The sequence below is a fragment of the Zosterops lateralis genome (assembly GCF_965231275.1).
Source record: "Zosterops lateralis genome assembly, chromosome: 21".
NCBI lineage: Eukaryota > Metazoa > Chordata > Aves > Passeriformes > Zosteropidae > Zosterops > Zosterops lateralis.
This window is the reverse complement of record NC_139781.1, coordinates 9,722,183-9,745,841: the sequence shown is the minus strand read 5'-3', so window position 1 is coordinate 9,745,841 and position 23,659 is coordinate 9,722,183. Positions and strand designations below refer to the sequence as shown.

General features: G+C 53.5%; 1 protein-coding gene across 2 annotated transcripts in view; it reads left to right on the top strand.

Annotated features, from left to right (window-relative positions):
• The window catches only part of MID2 (midline 2), a 58,322-nt gene extending 48,449 nt beyond the window's left edge, over positions 1-9,873 (top strand). For both annotated transcript variants that reach the window (XM_083876290.1, XM_083876291.1), the window contains exons 8-10: positions 2,035-2,196; positions 6,891-7,098; positions 7,272-9,873. In XM_083876290.1, the coding sequence (XP_083732416.1) occupies positions 2,035-2,196; positions 6,891-7,098; positions 7,272-7,674 (773 nt within the window). In that variant the 3' untranslated portion in view covers positions 7,675-9,873. The remainder of the gene's footprint in view (positions 1-2,034; positions 2,197-6,890; positions 7,099-7,271) is intronic.
• Positions 9,874-23,659: the final 13,786 nt, after the last annotated feature.

The following is a 23,659-nucleotide window of genomic DNA, read 5'->3' as shown; positions in this document are numbered from 1 at the left end:
GTCCCACACACTGAGGGCCTTGGGAATGAGGCACCTGCCCACCTCTGGGGTCTGGCACAGGAAAGGAGCACCACGAGGGTGGGGAGCAGTGAGGGTGGTGCTGGAGGAGCTGGCAGGTCACATATCAGTGATGTCCTCCTTGGCCAGCCAGCAATCTCCAGGTTGCTCTTTGTAGGAGGAGTGAAGAAATCAGTTAAACCCCTGGGAAGAAAATTAATAACTTACTGTCCCTTGGAATAGCACAGTTTGGGTGATGGGACCATGTGAACCCTGGCTGAACCCGTGTGAAGAGACACTGGAACACTGAGCAGGAGCTGGGAGCCTGACCAGGAGAGGAAATACCTTTCCAAGGTGTGCAGAGCTGGCCTGTGGAACCCATCCCCTTCATGCTTCCATCAAAGCCAAGAGCTTGGCAAGAGCCAGACGTTTTTATGGATGATGAATGCTACAATAAAAAGGATTTTTTTTAAGCTTTGGCGAGGGTAGGAGTGAGGAGGTTGGTCTTCAAGGCCAAGCAAAAGAAACCTACTTGGTTGTTTTGCAAAAGAAACCTACTTGGAAGGTCAAGTCCTTCTTATTGCCATCTCTCAGCCACCTTGTTCTTCCCGATGGAACATCCCCAGCTGGTCCTTCCTGCAGGAAGGTGACACCAGCCAGGCCAGGCTGGAGGCTGTGTGCTCCAACGAGAGCAGCTCTGTGTGCAGGCTGCAATCAGCATCACATCTGTTTTATTTTCTGCTTCACATCCCACTGCCCCGTGCCCCTCGGCCATTCCCATGTGTATCCCAAACCAAATTCAGGATGACAGGGACTGCAGCCTGGCCTTGTCCTGTGCCTGAGCCAGCCACCAAAGGTAAATGAATTGGAAGCTGTTGCAAAAGTGGTGTGTGGAGTGTTCCCAGCTGCTGCCTCCCGGCCCTAAACATGTTGAAACCCCCCCTCCAGTCACCCCAGATTCACAGGGCACTCCTCACCAGATCTAGGGAGTCTCCAGCTACTTTCATGCTTCCTTATTTCTTTCAGCCTAAAGCCCTGCCCCTGTGCTGGGATACCTGCCCTGGTTTCCCCTGAGCCCCACAACATCCTTGTCCCCCAGTTCAGCTGCTCAGGTGCTCATGGCAGCTGCAGGTGATCCTCATCCCAGCCGTGCTGGTGGCAGGAACAGCCTCAGTGGCACCATGTAAGGCTTTTCCCCTTTCCTGGAACGCTGTGTCACCCCACGTGAGGTACACCACTGCATTTCCACACATGCCAGGCCCTGCAGCTCAGACACTGCAAATCACTGCAGCAGTCAGCTTGGCATCTCCACGGTCCTTGGACTCTTCATTCCTTCCCATTTCCAGAAAGAGTTCGGCCTCCTGAATGATTTCCAAGCATCTGGATCCCTTCACTGGGAGCTCATTTTCTGTGAACCACTCTGCAGAGCAGTCTGTTCAGGGAGCCAACCATCGGCCTCCCTTAGCCATGGATTATTAATTCCCACTCTGGAGCACTAAGGACTGGGCAGGAACAAGATTCAGTTGCAAACACATGGATTTGGGTGCAAATACATCCCTTTCTGCTGCTGGGATTGCACGGTGGGGCCCTGGAGCAGGAGGGAGGGTGTCCTGTGGGAGCAGAGACATGGGAGACAGTGGTGGTGGGGTGGTGGTGGGATGGTGGTGACCATCACTCCCTCCCAGGCACCAACAGCTTCCTCTGCCATCTGCCCAGGCCAGAAGATGCTGCTGGCTGAATTTCCCTTTCTCTGCACCCTTTCCCCATCCCTTCCCATGGCAGCATCCCAAGGTGCCAGCACTGCAGGCCTGGCCCTGCCTTACCAACGTTGCCTTTGTGTGATAACAAAAAAAAAAAAATTCTGTGTTGCTGGGATTTATCATCTCTGGAAATTTCCCTGCAGACACTCTGAATTCCCAGGCAGGTGGTAAATCCTTATGAGGGACACGCGGTCGTGAGCTCTGCATTAACAGCACTGGGGGCTTCGTATTCTGCCTTTCCCTGGGAATAAATCTCTGCCCCTCTCCTGCACTGCAGGTCTCTACAACTCCATGGACAGCTGGATGATCGTCCCCAACATCAAGCAGAACCACTACACGGTGCACGGGCTGCAGAGCGGCACCCGCTACATCTTCCTGGTGAAGGCCATCAACCAGGCGGGCAGCCGCAACAGCGAGCCCGCCCGCCTCAAGACCAACAGTAGGTGCCCAGGCACTCAGCTGGCTGTGCCAGGTGCAGGGGGAGAGTTTTCTGGGCACTGGGAGGCCCAGGGTATGGCCGAGTGCTCCCTGTGTGCAGGCAGGGGCTGGCAGGGGGATGGAAACACTGTGGTGTTGAATCACTGGAGTGCGCATCTCCCCTTGTGTCTCTGTTCCTTCTCTGCCTCAGGGATGGTCTCCTGTGGTGCCAGGGGCTCCCATCAGCTCTCTGCTCCTGTCAGCACCCATCCCTGGGGTCTTAGGTTATTAGGGTCCATTCTTGTGGTGGCTTTACATCCCTGCGCTTTGTGGGGCTGATGGAAGGAGTCACAGAACAGCTGTGTTCTTGTGTGTGGCTTTGCCTGCAGAGGGTTGGGATGTGGAGAGACATAAGGTTGAAAAATGTCTCCGTGGTGGTGGATGGGGCTTTGCAGCTACACACAAAGCAGAAGTTTTTCTTCCCAGTGCCCTGGGGATGCCAAGGAAGGTTTGGGGAAAGCTGAGCTCTGAGGGGAGTGAAGCTAGACCTGTCCTGGCACAGACAGAGCTCCAGGGTTTGTGGTGGGAAACATTTCTCTGTTGAAGGACAGCAAAGGCAGTAGAAGCACTGGCACCCATGGCCTGAAGGGTGACATGGGAGGGACCATATGAGATGTTGGGGGAGGAATAACTTGGCTCTCCAGGCTCCTGCCTGCCCCAGGCCTGTGCCTTCCCAGTGCTTGCATGTCTCTCCAGGGTCCTGGTGAGCACAGCCCTCCCATCTGTCCCTTTCCTAACAGCTGCTTCTGCCTGAGCAAGGCTTTCATAATGATTTATCACCTCTACCTCCTCCTATTCTTCGCGCGACAATAAACTGAATAAAAACAACATTGAGGCTGTGGGGCTGAGGGAGCTGCTGAGGAGCAAACTCCAACCCAAACCCGCCTGTTCATTAAAAATTTATCCCTCCTGCAGCTGCTGCTTCTTGGTGCTTCCCTGGCTTTGAAAGGCACTTGCTCTGGGAGTGAGGAATGTGTGGCTTGGGAAGCTGGGGGTGAGGATGGATGGCCGTGGTGGCAGCTCCTGTTGCACAGGGTTTGCTCTCTGTGATTTTGGCTGAGTGTCAGTCACCAGACCTGCCAGCACAGCTCTGAGAGCTCCTGCCTGGGGATGGGCTGGGTTTGATCAGACTCCAGTCGGGTGTTCAGCCCCCTTTGCTGCAGGGATGTGTCTGCAGCAGCTTCTTGCATGTTTGAGACCTGGGGCAGCCCCACCTGAGACATTGCACGGGTTATGTGTGATTGTGGTTTTGTGTGTGCTAAAGCCCCTTCCACAAGGACCTGTCCCTCACTTCCCACTTGGGCAGGAGAGACATGGGGCACTGAGGGGCACATCCCTCTCTGCCACCAGTCTGGTATTCCTCTGCCATCTGTGTTTGTGGAAACTTCTGAATTCATAAAAGTTTGATTTAGCCATATATATGGATATAATAAATATTGCTGTATTTCCTTCTGCGACCAACCTCAGGGGACAAGGGCTCCTTTGGGTGTCCAGTGGTGCTGCTGCCCTGTGCTGCAGCCCCAGCAGGTCCCCACTGGCTTTTCCTCCTGCTGGTATTTGGGACCAGGGTTTCTCCTTTTCCAGTGGACAATATTCCAGAGGATATCACACCCACACTCTCCCAGTGCTGTAACCTTGGTGGAAGTGTCAGCAGCTTAGGGCAGAAGCGGCCCATTAGCATATTTCCCAGCCTGTTCTGTTCCTGAAGGGATGTCTGGGGAGATCTCTCCATTGCCAGAAGGTCAGTGTCAGGACACATCGATTTCCGCAGATCCGCGCTGTCAGTGCTGGCACTGACTCTGCATTCCTGAACAGGGGACCTTTGGGAGACCAGGTTTGGTTTGTGACACAGAGACCATCCTCTGCTGAGGCCAGGCCTGAGCAGGACTTATTTAGGAGCGAGTGTCCAGAAGTTGCTGGAAGTGCTGGAATGCAGGGACAGGCCCAGCTCTAGCCATAAATAAAGTGCAGGGAAATGGGTTTTACAGCCCTTGCCTTAGCCACTGCATCCTGGCCTTACTTTCCCTTGCAATTCCACCTTTTCCTGATTTCTGCATCTCTTGGCAAGACCTCAGTGTGCTACAGGATGACTCCACCCACATCCCTTGTGGGATGTCAGGAGTGGGTTTGATGTCTGAGCAATGGGCTGCAGGGTCACTATTGCTGACTGAATCATGTCAGTGCAGGTGTTTCTAAGGAGCAGGATGATCCCTGCAGAAGCTTCCCAGCAAGGACTCTGTGAAAAGATTCATGGATATAGATGGATTTATGGCTTTCCCATGACTCAGCAGTACAGTGCTGCACCTTTGTTTCTTTCTTTGGTGATGTCTTCAGGGAGGTCAGGATGGTGCTGGCAGCCACGCTCCATGAGTGTCCTGTGCCCCACAGGTGGCATCTGGGATGGCTGGTGGAAGTAGGGACACTGCCACTGGAGGCAGAGAGGAGTGACAGAATGCAGGGAGGGCTGGCTTTGTGTCCCTGTGTCCCTGCAGCTCTGTTTGCTCTCTGGGTAGAACGTGGTGGGTGCCTGCAGCATCCTTGGGAGCAGAGTTCGTATCCATCCCTCCTTTCTCCACACATTTGCAGCCAAATCCAGTCACCAGCTGCCCACCCTCTCTGCTCTGCCCCATCCCTGTGCCCCCCAGCCAGAGGAGTGAGGCCCTCAGGAGCTGCTGTGCTGCAGGGCACTGGCGGCACCAGTGGCACCCCTGCACTGACCCCCCTGGGGTGGGCTGCTGCTCCTGGGTTTAGCTGAGTGTTGGATGTCGTCTCCTGCTCCTGGGAATCTCATTCCAGTTATTTCCACAGCTGTTATGTAAAGCAGCAGGGCAGCCTGACCTCGCTGTCTCCCTGGGTGGGTGACAGGAGCATCCCAAGCTGGTGAGCCCCTGGGATGGGCGCAGGAGCCCCTCCATGAGGTCCAGAGGAGTGGGGTGGATCTCTGGGATCCTGCAGGGTGGGGATGCAGCTCCAGCACACACCTCCCTCTGCCTGGCTCCATCCCTGCATTCCACTGACTTTGACCCTGCTCCTGGCTGCCTCCCCTTTGCTCCCACACACCCAGTGCCAGACAGGATTTCCTCTGCTCTGCTCACTCCAGCTCTGCAGGGCAGGGAGGGATGATCCAGCTGATAAATGCCCCAGGGGTGAGCTGGCTGTGTCCAGCCCTGAAAACAGCTGCAGCTCCCAAGCCTCGTGCAGGGATGAGCAGCAAAAGGCTGTCAGGAATATCCCAGCAAGCTGAATTTGTGGGATAAAGGTAATCTGAGTGACCAGCCCAGGAGATACACATTAATGATGAGAGGAGACGTTAATGGTGAGAGGAATTGTTAATGATGAGAGGAATCATTGCAACCCTCAGCTCTCTGCAGGGCAGGGCTGGGGGCTGCAGAACAGTGACTGGGGGGCACAGAGGCTGGTGATGGGTGCTGGGGGAGCAGGGGGTGAAGGCTGCATTCAGAACCTCCTCCTCCTCTGGCAGCTCCCATGCCAGAGGGTTGAGGTTGGGATTGTCATGACCTCTGTGAAATTTATGTTTTTTCCCAGTGCTGGAGTGATATTTTGGGAAGGGGGTTGATGGTAGCAGGTGCCTGGCTGTGTTCTCTGAAATACTCTGTGACCCCTCTGAGCCTGCCCATCGCACACACTGCCTGTGGATGCAGCTCGGGTGCTTGCTCCAGGACACGCCTGCACAAACCAGTGACAAGGGCTGGGCTCCAGTCCTTCACACTGACCTTAGCGAGGGGTTGCCTTCAGAAACAGAGCTGTGAGTGTCTCTCTCCTGATGGAGCCAAGTATTTTTATACCTCACTTCCTCAGAGCTTGTCTCTTTGCATTACTGCCAGGAAAAGATACGGCAGGAAGATCAGAGCAGCCAGAAGAAGGAGGGGGCAGGTCACTCCCAATTTGCAGCTTTACTTTCAGGCTTCTCAACTCAATTATTCAGCAAATTGGGCTCTGAGGAAAAGCAGCACGAGCTGCAGTCAGGTAACAGAGCATGGCACAGATGAGCTCTGCTCTGCAGCTGCAATTGCTGCTGATGTTGCAGCACTTTGCAGAAGTTCCTGGCTGTCCTGGGGTTCTCCTTGTGTGTTTGCAGGGTTTCCTGGCTGTTCTGGGGGTCCCCAGCCCAGGCTCAAGACCCCATTGCCGTGGTGGTCTCTGTGTTTCTCCTCGCTGGGACTCTGTGTCTGTAGCCAAAAGTGGGAGAGTGCAGGAGGACACAGCTGGTCATGCCCCATGCTGGGTATCAAAACATGAGGGTGACAGTATTGGCAGGACTTGGGGTGTTCTCTGCAGCTGTCATTTGCTTTGTCCTGAAGCAGGTGAATCCCTGTGGAAATGCTCTCCAGTGCCTGTGTGCCCTTTACTGCATCTCACATGAAAACACAACAGCAAAACCCACCTGAACTCAATTGGCTTCTTTGTACCATCTTGGGGTTTTATTTGCAAATCCAGGGATAGTCTGAGGACTTCCATTGACAAACAAGGGGAGGTTGGTTGAAGCTCTGGGACATCTTGTCTGGTTTGGGAGAATACACCCAAGCAAACCAGAATTAAATACACAAAGCTGAGAACACGGGATGTGAAGAAGCCCCTTCCCTGCACCGTGATGCTGATAACACAAATCCTAATCCATGTGTCTCCTCCCCGCAGGTCAGCCATTCAAGCTGGACCCCAAGATGGCTCACAAGAAGCTGAAGATCTCCAACGACGGGCTGCAGATGGAGAAGGACGAGAGCTCCTTGAAGAAGAGCCACACTCCGGAGCGGTTCAGCGGGACCGGCTGCTACGGCGCGGCCGGCAACGTCTTCATCGACAGCGGCTGCCACTACTGGGAGGTGGTGGTGGGGTCCTCCACCTGGTAAGGCACCACCTGTGTGAAGGGGGGATGCTTTCCCAGTCTGGCCTCTGCCAGAGATGCCCACCCTGTGCCCTTTTACAGCTCTGAAAGCACGAGGTGCCCTGGCCGTCAGGGCTGGGCTCGGTGCTGTGTGAGGCTGGAGGGTGCTGAGCACAGCTTCTCCTCTCCTGCAGGTATGCCATCGGCGTGGCGTACAAGTCAGCCCCCAAAAACGAGTGGATCGGGAAGAACTCCTCCTCTTGGGTCTTCTCCCGCTGCAACAACAACTTTGTGGTGAGGCACAACAACAAGGAGATGCTGGTGGAGGTGCACCCGCAGATGAAGCGCCTTGGCATCCTCCTGGACTACGACAACAACGCACTCTCCTTCTACGACCCCGCCAACTCCCTCCACCTCCACACCTTCGAAGTCTCCTTCATCCTGCCGGTGTGTCCCACCTTCACCATCTGGAACAAATCCCTGATGATCCTCTCGGGGCTGCCTGCCCCGGATTTCATCGATTACCCCGAGCAGCAGGAGTGTAACTGCCGGCCCCAGGAGTCCCCGTACGTGTCAGGAATGAAAGCGTGTCACTAGGCTGCCCAGGCCTGCCCGTGCCCTGTGGCAGTACTGGCCATGCCAGTGTGTTTGCAGGTGGCCAGAGCTGCCCCCTGGCAGCTGCAGAGCTGCTGTGGCACCTGAGGAATTGAGCACCGTCCACACCCAGCTCCATCTTACTTTAGTGGGAAAGTGGAAGAACCTCGAACCACGTCTGGAGAGTGAACTGCTGTTGGCGAGCTCCAGAGTGCACGAGAGTGGCTGGAGCAGCTCTTTGGCGGTGGCTCCCATCTCTTCCCCAGGAAGATTGTCACCTGGATGGTTCTGTCTTCCCTTGGGGGCTGGAAAGGCCAGGGCGGGTTTCAGAGTGACCTGAGGTGCCGTGGTGGGTCGGGGAATGGCTCGTGTGCACCATGAGGTGCAGGTTGGGACAGGAGGGATGGGCTCTGGAGCCCTCTCACAGCTGGTGTGGGCACCCAGAGCACTGAGCAGCACTTTTCAGGGAGGACTTTCTGTGTGGCTGAGGCTTGGTAGTTTCCCTGGTGGGATGGATAAGGCTTGGAGCCCCTGGGTTCAGTGAGCACTGGCAGTGGTTGTGTGGTGGATTGGTGGTCCCATGGAGGGAGGGAGGTGGTCTGTGGGGGTGAAGATGGCACTAAGGCTGTCCATGCTGCAGATGGCATGCTCTTGATACATTTTTGGGGTCCTGCAGCCCACCATCTCCTCTTTTGAGAGCTCCTCAGTAACCATGGAGCCCTGCATCCTTGAGGAGCTTTGGCCCCTGGTGCAGAGGTTTGGCAGCTGCTCCTTCCCAGTGCAGGGTCTGGGCAGCTCTCCCTGCTCCACAGAGGCCCCCATTAGTGTCCTGTCTGGTGTCCCAGCAGCAAAAACTCATCTTCCTTCTCTAAGCCCACAGCAGAGTCCTGCTCAAAGATCACCTCTACGCTCCATGACTCAAAATCTCAATTTATGACCCCAAGTCTTGACTTCTGGTTTGTTCTCCACCATGCCAGGGGATTGGACTGGGTGCATTTTAAAGATCCTTTCCAGCCCAAACTATTCCAGGATTCTGTGGCGGTGTGAGTGTGGAGCCTCCTGTTTACTCTGTGCCAAAGGACTGAGCCTGTCCCAGGGGCTCAGAGACCCTGGTTATTGAGAGCTGTCACCAGTGTTCCCAGTAACCACAAGCATCGAGTCCCCTGGCCAAGCTCCAGTCTCCAGATTTATTTGAGGCCAGGAGGAGCTGGGCTAGCACACAGTCCCTGTTGTCACCACGGGGGTCTTTGGCACAGTTTGGGGCCAGTGGGGATGTGAGTGGCTGGGACATTGTGGGGACAAGGATTTCAGGCATTAAGGTGGCCCAGGGCAGGTGGTGCTTGGGCTTTGCTCTGTGGTGTTGGAAACCCATTTTCCTCCTCCCTTCCACGTGTGCTGATCCCGTGGGGCTGCTCATCCTGTGTCAGGCTGGGGGTGCTGGGCACTGGAGGTGGGTGCTGGCCCTGGCAGTGCTGAGGGTGGCACACTCAGCATCTTCAGCTCAGAGATCATGAGCCCTGACCATGGCATTTGCACCTGATGAAATTGCACTAATTGTGGGATCCCCTGGCCCCTACACGTGTCTCGTACTCGGCCAGGCAGGGGCTGGGGAAGACCCACACCCCAGGCAGGGGCTGGGGAGGACCCACACCCCAGGCAGGGGCTGGGGAAGACCCACACCCCAGGTAGGGGCTGGGGGCCTTTCCCTTTCACCCACATTGTCCTCTTGTGGTACTGAAAGCAGAGCCCACCCAATTGTCATCATGGTTTGGGGGGCAGCAGCCCCATCTCTGGGCCCTGCTCAGGACGTGGAGGGGGGCTCAGAGTGCTGCTGCTGGTTCCTCTGCTCCTGGTGACACCAGTGTGCAAGTTTGGGATGTGTGGACTCCTGGCTCCCCTCAGCCTCCCCTTCCATGTGTAACATTCCTGCTTCTGTTTTGTTTGGGGGGAGGACTGTTCTTCCCATTGGGTTTTTTCCCTTTTTTTTTTTTTTTTTTTTTTTTTTTTGGCAACTTCTTTGTTAATGTATGTATATATATATATAAAATATATATATAATATAATATAATATAAATATATGTTACTGGGTACGTCTGTGTGTGAGGGAGGGCGTGTGGTGAGGACAGCCCTGGGATCTTCTTGCTGGCCATCACAGTGTTCCCCAAACGTGGCAAAGCACATGGCCATGGATCCACAGAGATATCACCCAGCAGCAGCCTGGAGAGCTGTAGTGGTGTGAAATTCTCCGGGAACGGTGATAGAGAGCCTGTGGGCTGGCCAAGCACTGGGTGTGCTAAAGCTCCATCTAAAAACATCTGTACACATCAATATTGAGCACCCTGCTGCCTGCCCCTGGATGATGTCTCATTATCCAGGACCCTGAGTGTGCCAGCCTGCCCTTTCCCCAGTCCTGGATGGCCACAAGGATTCTGGACATCTCTGAGTGCCAGCCGTGTCCTCCTGGTGCTCTCTGCACGCCCCCAGTGCCTTGGAGAGGGTGGGGATGAAGCTGGTGGTGGGGCTGAGCCCTGGCTGTGACAGCCCTCTGCACAGAGCCATGTACAGGGGAGGAACTCAGCCAGCAGGGAGGAACTCAGGAATTCCCTTCTCCCAGCCCCAGCCTTGGGTGCACATCCCTGGGATCTCCCAGGAGCCCCACCAGGCAGGACAGCACCCAGAGAGCGGGGACACCCCATTCTGGAATGGGGCCACTGGGCAGGAGCTGCTGGAATAGGGGAATTGGGGGGAGCACAGGCAAACAAACCACCAGAAGACACAGCCCATTTTTGGAGCACAGCTGCCTGAAATATTTATTAAGTGGAAAACACGTGGCGCAAACCAACGCTGTGGAATTAAATATTTCTTGCTTTATGCCTTTGCTCCGAGGCTTTTTCCCATTAAAGTTTAACCACCAGCACATGGAACCTGCCTGGAGGATGCGTCGCTGCTTCTGCTGTGAACAGACCTGTGGAGTTTGCGTTGGTCAGAGCTCTGGCCCAGCAGTGATGGGCTGGGGCTGGGGCTGGTCCTCCTGCCACCAACACCCCACAGCCCAGAGCCCCACACTCAGGACTGGGGAGCTGCAGTGCCCAGGGCTCACAGCCCCCATTTCCAGACATTCCAGAGATTGGCAGGGCAGCCCCAGGCCACCACAGCCTGCCAGGGGGTTGTCCCAACACTAAATGCTTCATCCCATCACTCTGCTCCAGCCTGGTTTGCTGCATGTCCTGGGACAGGTCTGGCAGGGATCCTGAGGTCCTCCTGAGCTCTGGAGTCAAACAGATCCTGATGCAGGTCCCAAAAGGTGCCCCGACCCCATTGAGCAGGAGAGACCCAGAGCCCTCCCACCCATCCTGCCCTGGTGAGCACCCAGCGAGCAGCAAGGACACAATAGGAGCAAAAATCTGGTTATTCTGGGGGTCTGTACAAGGAGACACAGATCTTTCACCATGGGACAGTTGTCCCTGGGAGAGGACCTGCTCCCCCCTCCATGGAATTGACATAGGGCAGGAATCTTTTCTTTTAAACTGAAAAATAAAACCTTCCAAGGGAGAATGGCCACAAATGGGCACTTGGACAGCAGAGCCTCAGCGTGGAGAGGTGAGGCACCGCTCGGTTCTGCCATCAGCCCACCCCAAAACTGCCGTGGGAACAGCCCCATCAGTCCCGGGGGAGCCTCTGGAGCCTGCAGGGTTAATCCAGGGGCGTCACCCCGGCTGTCACAACAGCTGGACCGTCTGCTCAGCGCATCCAGAGCTTCAGCCAGGCAGGGATTCTCTGCAGGGATGTGTCTGCCGCCGCTCCCCCGTGCTGCTGGCAGGATTCCCGCCTGGGTGGCTCGGGCTGGGAGTGGGCTGGGAATGGCTGTGACTCACCAGGATGGATGAGAGCCCGGTGCCTGCAGAGCTGGCGGGGCTGGGGAGGAGGGGACCCCTTGGCACAGCAGAGCCCCGCGGGTGCCGGGAGTCACAGCCGCCCCATCCCTCCTCCCTCCACCCCGATGGGATGAGAGGAAGCTCCGGAGATTTCCTCATTGTCCGTGCAATGACTGTGTTAAGTGGGGAAATGAGTCCTGGGAGGGGAGGATGCCTTTTCCTTAGAGGATTTCCACAGGTACATTCATTATCCCTAAACTGAATCCCATCTCCAGGACAAACCCCAGTCCAAGGCACGGCCCAGAGGATGCACGGGGACTGCAGAGCCGGGAGCTCATCCCCGCTGGGGCTCAGAGTGGGTTGGGGCCAGCCAGGGGAACGGGGGCGCTGGGCAAGGGCAGAGCAGATGGCACAGGATCAGCCTGTACTGACACAGCACCAGGGAACAAACGTGGCAGTGTCACCTCTGTGTCCCCTGATGTGGCCAGAACTCCCTGGGGTCCATCCCCACCGTGGGGCTGGTCCCAAATTCCCTCCAGCCGGTGCTGGGGACCCCTGGCTGCTCCAGCCCTTCCCAGTGCTGGGATGGCCCAGGGCTCCATGGCACAGCCCCTGGAATCCAGGGAAAGCTGGATAAAGGATGTTCTCCCTGGTCACCTCTCCCCCAAAGCAGCCAGTGCCAGCCCCAGCCCGGGAAGGAGCTTTTCCCTTTTCTCTTCCTGCTTTATCTGGTGCTTTTTTCCCTGTCAACCTCCGGTTTCTAGGGAACGGCATCCCTGGTTGTGAAAGGCAATTTAAAGCCATCACTCACATGGCAGGTTGTTCATGGGAAGGGAAAGGCTGCTCTGACAGGATGGAACGAGCTCTGCCGCTGCTTTCCAGGAATGTCCTTCAAACGCAAAAGGTTTCGGCATCACAAATACCGAAAATCAAACCAGAAATGGATTCCTCAGGTTAACCAGGAGGGGAAAAACAGCACAGTGTATGGCAGGGGCGTGGGAAGGCTAATGGCAGGACTGAGGGGAAGGTTGGCTTTTTACTTTTCATTTCTTCTGTAGTTCATTAAATAGGAAAGTTTAAAAATCTCTCCCTTGAGAAAGCTTAAAAACCCAGTGCCTGGGAACCCTGGGGCTTCCTCCCTGCTCTGGGAAGCTGCAAAGTGACGAGATAAGAGAAATCACTGGGTTTATACAGCAAGTGACACCAAGATGTCTCATCTGTCCTGTCTGCAGCAGCCATGGCTGGCGCTGGGGTGGGATAATCCTCACTGGGAACACAAGCTGCAGCTCTCATCCAGGAATGAAAATCCCTTTAACTGCTGATTTCACTCCCAGCTGGAAAAAAAAAAAAAAAAAAAAAAAGTTAAATAAATGGATAGAAAAGAAAATGACACCCAGAGCTGCTCATAGACTGTGGAGGGCAAACGAGTTAAAATCTGAGATGGCCCAAATTAATCCTTAATTGAACTCAAGGTTTTAAATATTCACCTGAATAACCAGCCCATAAAACTGAGTGTTCTTGATCATTAGACTGAGCATCACTTAATAATCTTTGTCTGGCTGTGGAGTGACAGACAACACCTGGAACGAGATCAGAAGCCTTTATTGAAGAATTCTGGGGTTTAGGGCAGGCGAAGGGGAGGGAGGTGGTGGGGACACCAATGATTGTGTCCCAGACTAGAAATGGCTGCAGGGGGAGCCTCAGGAATTCTGAGCTGCAGGAACTGTCCTGACCCACCTGAAACAGGCAGCTCAAGTCTCCAGCCCTTCATTGGCCTTTGCAAATCCCAGCTGGCCCCTCTCCTGAGGAGATCCCATCCAGGCTCACCACTGCATCCTTTGGAGCTCTGGAGCCAGGCAGGGACGGCACAGGGACTGTTAATGGAATTGGGTCCAGTTCTCCATGGCAACGAGCAGGAACTGGGTCAGTGCAGGGTGTGAGGAGCCAAGCACTCCCAGGAGTTTTGGAAGTAAACATCAGCCAGAAAATAAGGCACAAGGAGCCGGGGGGGACCCTGGGGCCCCCAGAGCTGGAGCAGAGCCCCCCTCACCACATGTCACAGGGAGCAGAGGGGTCCAGTCCTGCCCAGGGAGGGGGCACAGGAAGGATCCCATGGGTAATTCTGCAGGAGACAGTGGATCCAGGGCTGCACAGAGCAGGAGCTGCCTTGTCCCCAAGGCACACACAGCCCTCCCCAGCTACAGAGAGCAATCGATCCTCAAAAAATCCCTTCAGCCTCCCTGCCCCCTATTTCCCACTGCTTTGAGCCAAGTGCCTCCTCTCCACATGGCCCTTGGTCTCCTGCCTCCCCGGCTCTGATTTGCCCCTGTTTATTTACACAGGAGAACAGGCTGACACCCATCACTGGGATTCTCTCTGCCTGCGTGAAAATCCTCATTACAGCTCCTCGCTGACAGGAGCAGTGCTGGGCTCTCTGCCTTTGATCAGCCAGGTGCTTGGCTGGAGCTGGATCTGCGTGGTGCAGCCTTTGCCCTGAGCTCTGCCTTTGCCCTGAGCTCTGCAGGCACTGGCAGAGGCTCCATCGTTGTCCCCCTGTCAATGCACAGGTGCCTCTGCCCCCACAGCCTGTCAGCAGTTACTGAGTGATGGGGCCAGTGCTGAGCCCTCAGGGCACTGATGGGGGACGTGGAGGGGGCTGCAGGGCAGAGTGGAGCTGGAGGATGGATCTGGGAAATTTTTAAGGTCTTTTCCAACCCAAACCATTCCGTGATTCAAGGAAGCTGAACACCACAACAATGAGAAAATCACCTGCAGAGAGGTACCAGAGTTTGGGTACCAGGTTTGGGTTTCCAACCCAAACCATTCCGTGATTCAAGGAAGCTGAACACCACAACAATGGGAAAATCACCTGCAGAGTTTCTTCAAGGCCCACCAGAGCCACCAATTCGGCTGCTGTGGTTACTGATGGTCACGAGGAACCATCACCACCTCCAGCTGGTGGGGTGATTTAATTGATGCCTGGGCTCTGAGCTTTCATGTACCAAAACACGTCCATCTTTTGCCCTTCATTTGTCATTAAAATCCCTCTGTTCTGCTGCCAGTGTGTCACCCTGATGTGAATAACTTCTCCTGAGTGGTGTCTTCACTTGTAAAATGGGCTTTTTAATCCTGCTCCACCTGATAATGAATTAAAGGCTCTCTTAACATTCACACAGCACCTGGAGGATGGAGAGAAGAGCTGCTGATGACAAAATTGCAGCGTTATTTTATTTCACTCGCTGCACAAATACACAGCAGCGTCCTCTGAGCCCGTTAAGGGCCTTCATACATGTGGCACACTGGATTCTGAGCCTGTCCCTGCACAGCCACACTCTGCTGCAGCTACAGCCTCAGGGATTTCCCAACACAGTCCCCACCTCAGAGGCCCAAGGTGGCCAAAGCCCCACATGGCCCGGGAAGGTGGGCAAGGGGGGAAGTGGCCAGTTTGGGATGTTCTCTCTGTGTCACTGCAACCCTCACCTGGCCAGGGCAGGAGCAGTTTGGGGTTGGTGAATGAGTCCATTAATGGGGCTGGTAATGGGTCCATTAATGGGGCTGGTTAATGAGTCCATTAATGGGGCTGTTGATGGGTCCATTAATGGGGCTGTTGATGGGTCCCCATGGCATGGCAGCCCTTTATCCCCAATGGCCTGGCTACATCAGAGGTCAGGTATGACACACCTGTATTCTCAGGGCTCCTCAAGCAGGTGGGATTTTCCCCTGGGTCAGTCAAGGTGACCAATCCTATCCTGCATTATTCCATGGGAGCTGGGCTCTACCCCCTGTGCCCCCTGCACAGCCTCACCCCTGGATCTGGGCCTGCCCCTGCCCTGTACTGAACCTGGCTTCCCCTCAATCCTTAGAGAATCAGAGAATCTCCTGAGCTGGAATAAACCCATCAGGATCAAGTCTAATTCCTGGCCCTATACAGACACCCCAACAGTCCTACCCTGAGCATCCCTGAGTCCAAACCCTCCTGGAGCTCTGACAACCTCAGGCCAGGACCATTCCCTGGGGAGGAAAAGTTCCCCCTCTGGGTGAAGAACCTTTCCCTGATCTCCCACCCAACCCTCCCTGACGCAGCTCAAACCATCCCCTGAGGTGGAGACGGGCTCAGCCAGGTGAGAGGGAACCACCTCCTGGACCTCCTCTGCAGAACTCCCTCTGCTCCATGCCCAGCTCCAGGCCAGGGCTGCCTGGTGACCCCTCAGCAGAGCCCAAGAGCTGCCCAATTATCCACAGACTCCAGCAACCGGAAACCGGGGTAGTGCAGGAATTTGTAATTAAATTGCCATTAGATGGGTAACAGATTGTCTGGCAGCTGACAGTGAGTGAAAACGCTCCATTCTGTCATGTTTTATCAGCATGAAAACCATTTGCAAGTGCTCTAATTACATTCCTAATTGCCAATGTGATTAGGGACCTGCAGCTGTTCATTAAGTGTGTGTCACCCTCAGCCAGCAATCTGGAAGGGAGAATATTTAATTAATTGAATAGCACATTGCAGGAGGAGGTGGCCGGACCTGGGAGCCTTGTGGTGGTGGGCAGCAGCATCCCCCTTCCAGCTCTGGGGACACAATAATCATAAAAAACAGAGTTTTCTGTCCCCATTATTCCCACAGGAGCTCTCCTGCCCTGATTTTTATCTTCTCAGCATGTCGTGCTTCGTGTAGGTGGGACAGTGTGATCCACGTGGCTGCAGCTCCAGTGACCAGGCCTCAGTCCCAGAAAGGGATAGAGCCTTCAAATCCCATTCCCTGACTCTCCATCCCTCCTGGCCACTCTTCCCAGCCCTCCCTTTTTCTCAGCCTTCTCTTTGTCTGTTCTTTTTCCTTCCCCAAACACACCAACAGCCCACATGGGATTTCCTGTTGGGACAGGGGAAGCTGTGGCTGCCCCATCCTTGGAGGTGTCCAGGGTTGGATGGGGCTTGGAGCAACCTGGAATGATGGAAACTGTCCCTGTCCATGGCCAAGGGTTGGAACTGGATGTTTTTTAAGGCCTCTTCCAACTCAAACCATTCCATGATTCCATTTGCTCTGGTTCTACCTCCAGCTCCCCCTGTTTGCCTGAGCAGCCACACAGAGACAGGGAAAAACCTGAGTGCATCCAGATCAGCTAGTTTCTTCAGATTTAACACACTCCGGTGCTTAAAATATTCCTGGTCACAACAGGGAGAGTCTTAGGAGGCTTCACCTTAATCCCTGTTTAATTTCCACTTAAGAAAATGTCACTGCAGATGTTTAATAGGAATTAATTCTGGGTTTTGCACAGTTACTTTCAATTAAATAGCCCCAAGTGTTCCATGACTCTTCAAACAGACACTAAAGCACATTGAATCCTGTTCCCCAATCATTAACTCCAGTGTTTCTGTCCCTGCAGCCTGGAGGTCCCAGTCCTGCAGTCACTCCAGTGCTGAGGGATGATGTTGGGCTGGGCTGTTTCTGCCCTGCCAGGGGTCAATTTGGGATGGTGCCAGGGTCCCTCTCAGCCTGGACATCATTTTATTCCAAATATTCCAGTTTTCTCGGAAGGGTGAGGTTGGCTGTAGTCACAGTCAGGCTGGGAAATCATTTATAGCCATGGAAATGATTCATGTGAGGGAGAGCAGAGCCTGGTGTTGGGTCAAGGTGCTGGCACAAGGAGGAAGGGACACCCCGGGAATGTCCCAGCCCACTCCTCCACCACCCCCAGCCCACTCCTCCATCCCACTCCTCCACCGTCCCCAGCCCACTCCTCCATCCCCAGCCCACTCCTCCATCCCAGCCCACTCCTCCATCCCCAGCCCACTCCTCCATCCCAGCCCACTCCTCCACCCCCAGCCCACTCCTCCATCCCCAGCCCACTCCACCATCCCCAGCCCACTCCTCCTCCATTCCCAGCCCACTCCTCCATCCTCATCCCACTCCACCACCCCCAGCCCACTCCTCCACCCCCAGCCCACTCCTCCACCATCCCCAGCCCACTCCTCCTCCATCCCCAGCCCACTCCTCCATCCCAGCCCACTCCTCCATCCTCATCCCACTCCACCACCCCAGCCCACTCCTCCATCCTCATCCCACTCCACCACCCCCAGCCCACTCCTCCATCCCCAGCCCACTCCTCCTCCACCCCCAGCCCACTCCTCCTCTGGCTCACTGGCCCAGGCAGACTCCAGCTCCCATCAGTGCAGATTGCACCGCCCCAGCCCGTGGGTCAGTGGAGTCAGACAGTGAATCCATCACCACCAGAGGGATGAACGAGGCAGTCTGAAGCCTCCGGCTCTGCTCAGCCCCGTCCTTTCCAGGGCTGGGACCCAATTAGAGCCGAGTGCCGCAGGATTCCACCAGCCCCGCACTAAATGACTGCTCTTGTTCCCATTAGAGCGCCTGGAGAGACACTGGGCAACAATTACTCCCTCTAATTAATGGCCAGGATTAAAACAGGGCTCAGTTCTACCCGGTAATTTGAAAATGAGAGACTCCATCACCATCCCCAGCACATGAGAGCGTCGTCCTCATAAAGACCTTTAAATTAAGATCTTTGAGCTACTGTTACTCAGAGGCCATGAATTACTGTCTGTGTTTAAAACAGACACATTATTTATTGAACCCGTGGAACTGAGCCCTTCCAGTCTGCTGGAGACCTCGAGAAGATGTGATTCAACGCCCAGCGTTGGCAGCCCTGGCTCGTTGGGGCCAGGGTAATTCTCAGTTTGCTGCAGCATGACACAACATCAACCAGCCCAACCTCAGGAAACGTGCATTAATATTGTTTTAATTAGCCTGGTCTCTTTAATCCCCAAGTGCACTAATGGCACACGGTGGCACAGAGGGGACTGTTTCCTCCCCCTCAGTCAGACCCACCTCAGGAGTTGCCATTAAATTCAGACACACAGTGACACCACCAAGCACCTTGTGCCTCGCTCCTCCCAAGTCATCAGTGACATCTCTGGAATGATTTTGAGAAGATAAACCTGAGGCTGTTAGAGAAAAGACCTTGAACTGAACAGAACAGAGGCTCTGCAGCATTCGTGCTGGAGAGGGAACGTTCCTGTGCTGGAAAATGAGTCCAAAAGAGGAATATATATATATTATTATATAATATATATTTGGAATAGGTGATCAGCCATTTCCTCCCTTGAAGGGAGAATGAGCCCAGCACAGCCCTGTCCCATGGGGTGTGGGACAGGAGAGCTCTCTGAGGCAGTCAGAGCTTGAGGGGTGTCCAATACACCCACAGCATCGGGAATTCAAATTAAATTTTGCAGAGAAAAACAGATGATGGTAAAATAGTTGAGCAGAGCATTGGACTGGTAAACAGAACAGGACTACACAAATGGAGGAGCCAGGGAAATGTCCTCTTTGTGTTATTACCCGGCCCCATTTCCAAACCCTCTATGAAGTTGCAGCAAGCTATGCTGGCTGCCAGGGGTAAAAAAATGTGATTTAAACAGATACAAACCACCACTGTGGGGATTTTGAGGGGCAAAATTAGTGCACATTCCCACCTTTAGCTCAGCGTCAAATGTGGCATTAAATCCCCTCCATCACCAGAGGTGCTTGACCTGAGAGAGGAATGGTGTGACATGGGAGAAACGGTGACAGGGAGGGGAGGCATCCTGTGCCATTCTCACAGCATCCCCCAGCACGGGAGCCACAACACAGGGAAAATAAAAATAAAACCCAGGGTGCTGGTGACACAGAGGAGCCATGGAGAGGATGAGCAGGAGCAGCTGCTTTTCCCCTGCACAACATCTCAACCTTAGCGCCTCTGGTTCTTGAAAATTAAGCAGAAACTGCTATCTGGGCTAAAAAATAAAGTCCCCTTCCAAACACGGTCTAGGGTGGTGTTTCCCTGCCCTGTGAGGCTCCCAGAGCCAAGGCTGGGCAGTAAATCACAACACAACAACAACCCTGAGTGGCCCGAGGATCATTTCTCACCCTGCGTGCACAGGAAGGCAGCGAGGGGATGATAAAAGTCTGCTCAGATTAATGGCTCGAGGAATCAGAGAGGAAGGAAATCACATCAGCACTGGAATTCCTCGGCCCTGTGCTGGAAAACACCTCCCTGATGGTGATAATTGCGTGAGCCACATAATGACACTTGTGCCGTGTAAACTTGTGGTTTGGATGCTGTGTAACCCTTTAGTAGAGACACACTCACACTGCACAAAGGTTTTCTCCTCTTCTCCAACTCCCAGCACAGGTATTTTCCATGATCACCAACCTTCTGACGTATCAATCTCCCTTCCCTATTCCCCAGGCTGCTACTGCTGTATCCTGATCCCAGAAACATCTTCAAGGAAATTAAAAATAAAAAAGTAAAAATATTTTTACAAAGCTGGATGAGAAGCTGAAATGAAATTAATATACCTAAGGCAAAAAGAAAAGAGTTGAAGCCCTTTCTCCCTTTTTTCCCCTGTGTGTACCCATATACACATATTTAGAGAACTTCAAACAATTTCCATTTCAGCTGATCTTTTTAACTCATTTCCAAGCGCTTTGTAAAACGAAAAAAAAACCACGGGAACTCCTCCTCCTGGAAACGCCAAGACCCAGTTTCTGCGTCAACCATTTCAAACCATTTATCCACTCAGCAGCTTTTTTGGACCGAGGAGCCACTGGAGCTGCACGTGCATCTGCAGGCAGAGAGATTTTAAATTTAAAAAAGGAAGCAAAGATTAATCCAGGGTTTCTGGGGGTGGGGAGGGGGGTCTGCCTGTGACAGGGGTGGCCAAGGTGTGGCTGTGATGTGCAGAGGGGACACTCTGGGGTGATGGGGCTCACCCTGCTGCTGTTACTCCAGTGTTTATTTCAGGCCTACTGAGGGGAAAAAAAAAAATAAAATAAAAAAGCAGAATAATGGTTTATTCACTTGCAGCAAAGGCAGCGCTGGAGCTGAGCTCTTTCCATGAGCACGAGGAATATAAATAGCTCAGAGAGAGAAAGGAAATCCAGGAGCTGTTTTGGGAAGCATGGCTTGGATGGATTTAAACAGCTCTGGCTCCTTCTGATGGCATTGTGCTGGGACATCGGATTAAACCAAAAAAAAGCACAAATAGGGAAGCACTGCTTTGCCCAGAAACCATCAGGAGGCTGTTTTGGCATGTGAGCCTTGGCCTGTAACTCCCCTCAGTAAATCCATGGATAGTGGTGAAGTTCTGGGGCATTCACTCAACATTTCCATCTTTTATGGCAACAGTTGCTATCAAATAAAAAATTTTCTCTTTGGTATTCCCAGGCTGGTGACAGCCCTGGCATGGACTTCCAAACCACTCAGGTGTCCTGTGCATGAAACTGGGCTGAAATGGGAATTCTCTGCTGGCCTGGAGCAAAGGTGTGGGGCTGGTCAGGGGCTTTGGCACAGCTGCCCTGAGCTCCAGGGGCTGCCCAGTGCTCCAGGCAAGGGGGATCAGGGGTGGAGAGAAAGGGGTGTGGTGGGGACAGGGAATCTTGGCAGAAAAAAACACATTTTAATATTGTGTTGGCCTTAAATCAGTTTTCCCTTTTCCCCAAACCCCCCAAGGATTCAGATCTACATGACTTGACTGACCAGCTCATCCCCACGGGTCTGCAAGGGACTGACTGGCTGCTGGTGACACAGGGGGACAAGATTGTTATTGATTTTCCAATGAAAACCCAACAATCCAGCCAGAGCCAAATAACCTCCCAACTCCTCATCACGTTCTTGACATGTGTTTTCTACATTTCAACATTTCCTCCCCTCAGTACAAAAACAGCTGCCAGACTCTGTAGCAGGCAAAAAACTGACCCCTCCACAAACACACACCAGATCAGGGCAAAGTATTTGTTTTTCACCCCAGTATTAAAGCAAGAAAATAAATAAAACCACTCTGGGTGTCTCCAAAATAAATGTATTACCATTTTCTCATTGAACTATTTCATTGGGACAGGGTTTGTTTCATTTTAATCTGAAAAACAAAAAGCAAAAACAAAAACAAAAACAAAAACAAAAACAAAACAAAACAAAAAAAAACAAAAAAAACACCCCCCCAAAAAAAAAAAAAAACAACCCAAACAAATAAAAAATAAAAAACCACCACCACATTTCATTTAAGAACATCAATTTAGAAAGAGAAAAAGGCTTGCTTTCCTTTAAAAAAAAAAACAAAAAACCACAGAGTTAAACACTTGTTTTCCAGCTCCCCTGACAAGCAGGAGAATTCTGTCTCTGCCAGGCCCTGCTCCAGCAGCTTCTGCCTTGTTTAAATTACGGTCAGAACCAATTACCACTGCCACCAGCCTGGCCTTCCCTCAGCTGCATTTTTTTGTCTGACAGGGTAAAATCCTATTCATGCAGTAGTTTGCAGTATTTTTCTCTCTGAAAACAATTTCCCCCTGACTCTTGGAGACCTGATTTTTAGATTAATTTTCCTGTCACCAGCTTTTCTCCTTTCTCTTTTCATTTATTTATTGTCCCTTTCCTTTCCTTTCCTTTCCTTTCCTTTCCTTTCCTTTCCTTTCCTTTCCTTTCCTTTCCTTTCCTTTCCTTTCCTTTCCTTTCCTTTCCTTTCCTTTCCTTTCCTTTCCTTTCCTTTCCTTTCCTTTCCTTTCCTTCCCTTCCCTTCCCTTCCCTTCCCTTCCCTTCCCTTCCCTTCCCTTCCCTTCCCTTCCCTTCCCTTCCCTTCCCTTCCCTTCCCTTCCCTTCCCTTCCCTTCCCTTCCCTTCCCTTCCCTTCCCTTCCCTTCCCTTCCCTTCCCTTCCCTTCCCTTCCCTTCCCTTCCCTTCCCTTCCCTTCCCTTCCCTTCCCTTCCCTTCCCTTCCCTTCCCTTCCCTTCCCTTCCCTTCCCTTCCCTTCCCTTCCCTTCCCTTCCCTTCCCTTCCCTTCTGCTGGGGGAAAAATAAAGTTTTCTTTTCCTGATGTATCTGATTTCTCAGCACTGCCAGCCCCAGCCTTCCCCTCACTGCCCCAGGGCCACAGAGAAGAGGCAGAGGAGGGGATGCAAAGGGGGTTATTTGGGAGGAGGAGAGGACACTTTCCCATCCCAGGAAGGGGATCTGGCACTGCTGGTTGTTGGGTTTTGGGATGCAGGGCAGGACTCAGCACTGCCCCGACCCCTCCTGCAGGCTGAGCCCTCCAGACCCTTCCAGCTGTTTGAGCCACGCTCAGACAATCACAGATCAACCCTCAGCCTTGGCAGTGCTGCTGCATTCCGTGAGGAAAGAGGCTCATGGAAATGCTCCACTAAGAATTCCAATCTGCACTTGAGGCTTTTACCCTTTCCATAAAAACCTGCCAGTATTTTCCCGGCCCCTCGCAGTGACGGAGCAGCAGCTGCCAGGAGTTCCTGTGCTCCACACTCTCCTGACCATGCCCAGATCCCTGCAAGAAGCTCCTGCTGTTCTGGCAAGATGGAAACAAGCCCAGGAGGCTTTTCCCAGGATGGTTTCCTATGAGGTTCTGCTCCTCAGCCCCAGTGAGGAGGGTTTGGGCTGGGCATGAACCCTCCCCTCCAGTGCTCAGTGCCCTCAGCTCCGGGGAGAAAAGGAGAATGGGACAAACCCAGTGCAAGGAATGTCCCCGAGGAGAACTCCCTGGTTTCAATTCCCTCTCACCAGGCTCTGGCTCCTTCCCTCCATCCTGCTCTGATTTAGTCCAAGAGCCTCTTCCCTGTTGGTTTTCCCTTCCATCAGTGAAGGATGGAGGCACCATCTCATCTGTGCCTCCACTCAGCTGTAACCTTGGAAAATTCTGTTATTTACCTTCCCAAGTTTATGTGGTTTGCCCAGTTCCTGAGTTCACCAAACCTTTTCTAAACAGAGCAGAGGAGCAGCCAAGTCCATCCACTGCCCACCAAGAGGGACAAGAGCTTTCTTCTGCTGGATAATCATCCAGGGGATTGCAAGGGTAGCAGCCTCTCATCATTTACCTGAGCTCACCCTGAGCCCAGGCAGGAGCTGATGCACCTTGGGGACACCTCTGCCTTTCCTGAGGGAGAAGCAAAAGTCACAGACAGAGTGACAACCACTGGCTGTGTCCCTGCCTCTGTATCCAGCAGGGAAAAAGCCAATTCCAGAGACAGAACCTCTCCTGCTCCAGTGTCAGCTCCAGTCAACGCCACACAGGAGAGCCCAGGCAGAAAGGAGGGACCCCAGGGGATGAAGACCCAA